The 6,371-nt window shown below is 44.3% G+C and overlaps 2 protein-coding genes across 2 annotated transcripts; both read left to right on the plus strand.

The window, feature by feature from the left end:
• Window positions 1–228: 228 nt before the first annotated feature.
• ACA1_083310 (uncharacterized protein) lies at window positions 229–2,915 on the plus strand (the record flags this gene model as incomplete). The annotated part of the gene is made up of 9 exons (XM_004352579.1): window positions 229–303; window positions 624–725; window positions 1,032–1,214; window positions 1,293–1,578; window positions 1,640–1,767; window positions 1,915–2,047; window positions 2,346–2,501; window positions 2,695–2,793; window positions 2,860–2,915. 9 exons carry the CDS (start codon window positions 229–231, stop codon window positions 2,913–2,915), a joined length of 1,218 nt encoding a protein of 405 aa, XP_004352631.1.
• Window positions 2,916–5,009: 2,094 nt separating this feature from the next.
• Window positions 5,010–5,399, plus strand: ACA1_083320 (uncharacterized protein; the record flags this gene model as incomplete). The annotated part of the gene is made up of 2 exons (XM_004352580.1): window positions 5,010–5,036; window positions 5,208–5,399. The coding sequence occupies 2 exons, from the start codon at window positions 5,010–5,012 to the stop codon at window positions 5,397–5,399; spliced, it is 219 nt and encodes a 72-aa protein (XP_004352632.1).
• Between the last annotated feature and the right edge of the window lie 972 nt (window positions 5,400–6,371).

The raw sequence follows: 6,371 nt of genomic DNA on the forward strand, positions 1-6,371 counted from the left end.
CTTTCCAGGCACACACTAGGAGAGGTAGAATGACATCAGTCAAACTGTCCATGATAATTGACAACATCACACTGGGATCAGCAACAGCCTCCTGTTGGTGGAGGTGATAAGCTTTCCACTCCACCTCAACAAGCTTGAGGTGATCCAGCTTCCACTGCTTCAGCTGTGCCCACACAGTACATCAATAGCACAGTTTGTTTAATGAAAGTAATGTGATTTAATTGAATCATGTGTCTTCCACTTCAGAATTACTTCACAAGTGTGGCAGAGGTGGAGAAGAACAAGGCAAAACTGACTGAATTGGTATGCACCATCCCATTGTGTACATGTATGTGATGAAATCTTATTAGCATTTATAGACACAATTTCATCATGTACACATACATGATGAAATATCATTTTAAATATACAATAAAACTAATTTATGCCATCCTTTCATTTCACAGTGTTGTCTCATCATAATAACAGTTGTTTCATTATACTCCATATTTACATTCTATTCAACAATATTGACTCTTATAATCAATTATAACCACCATTTTATATAAGTAATTTATTGTGTACATGTACATGATAGAACAACTGATATATTCTCATCAATGAAGCTTGTTCTTGACTCTCAGCAGACCATACCTGAGACTCAAGAGCAAGAAGCTGAAAAAAATAGCACCACTGGAGCCAGCTCCACCACAGAGATGTCACAAGATTTGCTCAGAGCACCAGAGGTAAGTGTGTTTGATTTCAAATGAAATGAGGTCCTTTATAAATCTCACCAATCCTGTACTTTCTTCAGGTTGATGCAACAGCCCAAACAACATCTGCCAGAGAGGAGCAAGTAACCCTGCCAACTGCCATGGCGACTGATGAAGGAGGTATGCTTTTCATGCTGTTTGTGAAGCCAATTATGCACCACAACTGCAGGACATTCTATTGTGTACACATACACAATAGAATGTTTGCTAATTCATCTCCTCCTAGCCCACACTTTGATGATGTCCCTGCTCCAACTAATACCCTTTCTCCATTTCCAGAACAAGGTCTCAGAAGACAACATTCACATCCTCATGTGGGGCTGGAACCACATGCACAACGAGGCTGACAAGGATGAGTGGGAGGACTTCTTCCAGTACCATGACACCCTATGCACTGACAAGTTCTGGACCACTACTCAAGGCGAGCAAGCCATTGACTGGAAGAAGCTCATCAGCTCAATGGTACATTTCATCATGTATGTGTATGTGACAGAAAATTACAAACTTCCAAACACTTTCTAACTCCACTATTTCATGCAGCCTGAGGCTAAGAAGCTCAACAAGGCAGAACAGAGGAAGCTACAAGAAAATCTGCACAACTATACTGGCATCATGAAGAAGTTCCTCAATGTCAACAGTTGGCCCAAGAGTGCTGCCTACCTTGAGAATTTGTATGCTGAATCCAAAGAACCCATGCCAATCACACCCCTCTATCTTTGCAATCACTTGATTTCTGATCCAATTCTGCTTCATGTCCTCAAGCACATCTCAACTGAACAGCACAAGCAGATCCAAGCAGGCAACAAGTACAAGATCAGCAAGAATGGTATGCTCCCCACCAGTATTTCTTAAAACTATCCCATTGTGCTGACTGTACTCTCTTCCAGCCTTCAAGGAGCTCCTCATTGCCTGCCAGAGATGTGTTGAGTTCCTGAGCAAGGCAAGAAAGGTGGCTACACACCTCATGGATAGGGACTTCATCCACCTCAAGAACAAGGTGGCTACTGGAGAGTGGGTATGTTCTCCTACGCATACACAATGAATTGTAGTCAATATATGCTCCATTATTTTTATCATGTACATGTATGCATTGAATTGCAGTCAATATATGCCAATCTAATTGCTTGCTTTACATTAGGATCATCACATTGCCTGTGACCAGGAGCAACTTCTTCTGATCCTCAGCAATCCACACATCAAAATTGAAGACATTATCCAAGAGTTGCAAGAGAGGATTCAAAAGGAGAAAGAGGAGAAGGAAAAAGCTGAAGAAAAGGAGAAACATAAAGCAAAAGGTAAGAGGAAATCCACTGACTCAGCAGAAGAACCTTTCAAACCAGCACAAACACACAATGAAACCAGATCTGACCAGAAGCTCCTCCACAAGTGCATTGAACAGCTCCAGGTCACTCACACAAATCCCAAGCTAGTTGACATCATCCTGTGCAACATCTCCATTGATGCATCCACTCACCACTGGGATCAGCACAGGCTGAACCAGATGATGGGTTACACCAATCTGAATTGATGTGGTATGACTGCTCTCCAAATCAAGGCTCATGTGTTTGATTACTAACCTGTCTCACCACACAGACTGCTTTGCTGCTGTCCTGACAACCAATGTGCTGGAAATGGCGGCTCTTCTCAACCTCCTTGCCAAGGAGAATAGCCCCTGGCAGCTTCTGCATCTCATCTCAGGGAGCATCCCCAACATCCACTCCAAGAGTGCCAGAGGGGTCCAACACAATGGTACATTGCATCATGTACACATACACAATGACTTATTGCTCTTCATTACCCCTTCCACAGCTTACTCCTTTTTAGAAATATGCTGACAACTCATTGCATACATGTACACAATACTCATGCAGGCCTCTACACTATCTTCATTGGTCAAGTGAACAAGTCCTATACCTTCAATCCAGAGTCGCTGCTGGTCCAGGATATCACCATCCCAAGCTCATGGCCTACAAGAAGCCCTCCCTCATCAAGAGGTGGAACCCAAAGTGGGTCCACATTGCTCCTCAAGTGCATCAACTGAGTATGTATTTTGTTCATGTAACTTGGTGGGACATGCTCTTCTCACCTGCTTTCCTACCAACAATAGGTCATGTCTTCTATCAGCTTGTCCTCACTGCCTACACCTCCAGCACCAAAGCATGAAGCAATCTCAACTACACTCCACTTTGTGCTACTCCACTTCATGCCTGCTTCCATCTCAACTTCAGCTACCACATCAATGGAGCTTCTGTGCAACTGAATGAAACTGAGACCAACATTATTGGAAGTGCTATTGACAGCATCCTCATTCACTCCAACCCATCTGACATTGCATCCTGGATTACAGCAGCCTGGACTGTGGTGCATCAACTCACCTCATCCAGTACCTCAACTTCTTCTTGACCTTCACCCCACTCTTCCATGGCATCAGCTAGCACCCCTATGCAGGTTTTCATTCACCCATGCCCTTTTTTCGTTGTGTATGTGTATGTGATGAAATATATCACTGACTCTCAAAATCAACAGCAGTCCCAGCTCTCCACAACCCCTTGCTTGGAACCATTGCACAAGAGAAAGCATTGAGATCATGAGGATACCAACACCCATGCCCACAGACGCAGCAGTGCCCACAATGACTGCCACAAGCACAGCTGTGGATCACAACACAAGCACCACAAGAGCAGGAGCTGGAGCAGGAGCCAGAGCAGGGACAGAAGCCACAACTCTGACATTGACCAACTGCCTGACCTTGGGTCACTTTCCCCTTTCCACTCTGGTTCTGATGTGGATAGGAGTGAATACTAAACTCTGTCTTTCCAATCGTTCCAACTTTTAAAATAAACTCCTTTGTTCACTTCCCAATTCATCAAAAAAAGCTTCCTCCTCTAGGTGTGTGCTCAATGACAATTGCCACCATGCCAATAAAATAAAGAACACTGGCTACCCCAGTAATCCTCACATTATGCCAACCACACCAAACTAACTTGACTTTGACTGCTGGCCCAGTTACAGTATCACATCTCTCATTATGATGGAATTTTGATCTGCCATATCTCAAGATGCATCCAATTTTGTGATGTTATTGTTAAAATAAAACCATTTTTGTGTTATCAAAACCATTTTTATGAGGTTAAACTCACAAACAAAATCGCTTTTCAAAATGACTGGACCTCTCATTTCAAATGACCACAAGTTCTCAGTGGCTGACATGGCCAAGAAGTTGGGAAGGCCTGGGGCAGCTTGGCAAGAAGACATTGTAAGGAAGTGTGTGTTGAACATGGGTGGTACAACAAAATGATCAAAACAGGTTTTTCAACATTTTATAGGTAGTGAAGGTCTACAAAAAAAGCTGTCCACATTAAATTCTAATTGGAGGGACTGGAAACAGGTTGTGAAATTTCACATCAATACTGTTCTTGCATCATTCTGTTGTTGCAAGAAATGCCTTGCTAACTTCTCCTTTGCTGACATTCTCAACATCACACAACCCTTTGCAGATCTCAATGTGATTGCACCACCTTCATCATCAACATCATGTCAGCCAGCTGTGTCTCAACACTACCTGAGTGCCACTTCAAGTTGTGACTCAATGGTTCTCCAGTGTGTTTGAATGCTTTCCAAAAGGTGCCAACCCTTTTTATTGTGGCCTTACATTTGTTATCCCACCTCACATTGCTGCTCTACAAGGTGCATGGTTTCAGCAGGAAGAAGTGGCGTTCTGCTAAACAGATATTCATTTCTGGAGGGTGTGTCCCAATACACAACACCACAGGACAGCAACGTCCCTCAAATGCCACCTCCAATACCCACTTATGGCTAACCACTTTCTTTGATGTGATTGGAGATAACCTTCCTGATGCCACCATCCACTTACCTATTTCTTTGACTTGGTGAGAAGTGCACTCTATGTGTGCCAATGCTCATCCCTCTACTGTTCCTGTGCTCACCTATTCTGCTATGCTCAAACACATGGCTTCCCACTTTGCCTATGTGAAGTTGCCTAAGAACTCATGCCTTAGCAAGTGCTCTGCTTGCATTGACTTTGCACAGCAATGCTTGAGAGCCAAAAAGCCCTCTTGAGGCAGCACAGTTTGCAAGTGCATGGACTCACCACCTTGCTCTTTCTTCTGCAGAACGCCTCAGTTACAAGGACCAATGCCACCAAGCAACAAGTCAACCAAGTCTTTACATGAGCCTGATCATTGACTACTCTAACCCACTCCCTCTCCCCACCCACACTCCTGTGCCAAAGGCCTGATGCACTTTGGCAACCAGTTCACCATGGTTCTTGGTGGTCTCATTGACCACAGCCATGGCAAACACCTCTTTCTACACCCTCAGCCCTTTTGGCCAAAAGATGCTAACCTTGTCATCTCCACACTCTTTCACCACATCCAAACTCACCTTTTGACTAACACTGCCTCCAACACTAGCCCTTCTATCCTCTACCTGCAGGCTGACAATTGTGCTGCTGAGAACAAGAATGTCTTCATGCTTGCCTTCCTCAGTCTCCTGGTCAGCCTGGATATGTTCCAAGAGGTCTACCTGAGCTTTCTGTTGGTTGGGCATACACATGAAGACATCAACCAGCTCTTCTCCACTGCTCAGACAAAGTTCCATACCTCTTCCATTCACACCCCAAGGTAATGGTCATCACTCTTTTTTTGTGTTGATTGTTTTCCCAATGCACATCAGGTTTTTTATTTGTCAACTCATTACCCCAATGCACATCAGTTTTTTCTGTCAGCATTAATGATTGCCCCTTTTTGTTCACCTTCCTAACTTCATCTTCAAATTTCAGTCAACTTTCTGGTTTTCTTGAGCAGGCTTACTGATCCACCAGCCCAGCTCCTTCCCTGCATACCCTTGAAACTGTTTGGGACTGGAAGAGCTGGCTTGGAAATAACATGCATGGCCTGACTGGTCACTCCACCCCTCATGTTTTCCATTTTTTCTGTGATGCTTCAGGCAAACCAGTGATCTGGGACAAAGCCTACCACACCCAAGGAGCCTACTCTGAGCCATACCAGCTTCTCACATCCATTCTGACTGGTTTGCTCCCCTTCCTCCTCACTAAGTTGCACACACCCTACCAAACAATATCACAACTTACACAAACCATATCAGGAGCACCTTTCACTATCCCTCCTCAGCAATTTCCACCTGAAGTGCTTACTGAGTTGGCTGACAACTGCTGTGCTCCACTGTTCCTTGAGTCTGAGCTTAGTGAGTGGGCTAATATCTTTGAAGCACATGAGGCTCTTGTTTCAAGCTCCCAACCCACCTGCAATAACTTGATTTTTGATGGACTCACAGCTCACCCCATCACTAATCCTCTCATGTACACCTGTTTTTAGTTTCATTAAAAAGTACCACTATCACCTTTTTCCAGACACAGTGTTAGGAGGTCCAACTGAAGCCACCATCTTCAGAGCCTAATGTAATCTATTCTCAGGGTAATACCTTATGGAGTAAGGTACATACACCAGGGAAACACAGGTGCAACAGCCAACCATGAAGTTGCCACCAGGCTTGGAACTGGCCACCGCAGAGACAATCTCTCACAATGAAGCAGAAGATTGCCCACCACTGCACTGGGCTGCTATGGAGGAGAAGGTC

The sequence above is a fragment of the Acanthamoeba castellanii genome (genome assembly GCF_000313135.1).
Source record: "Acanthamoeba castellanii str. Neff unplaced genomic scaffold scf7180000084627, whole genome shotgun sequence".
In the NCBI taxonomy this organism is placed as follows: Eukaryota; Discosea; order Longamoebia; family Acanthamoebidae; genus Acanthamoeba; species Acanthamoeba castellanii.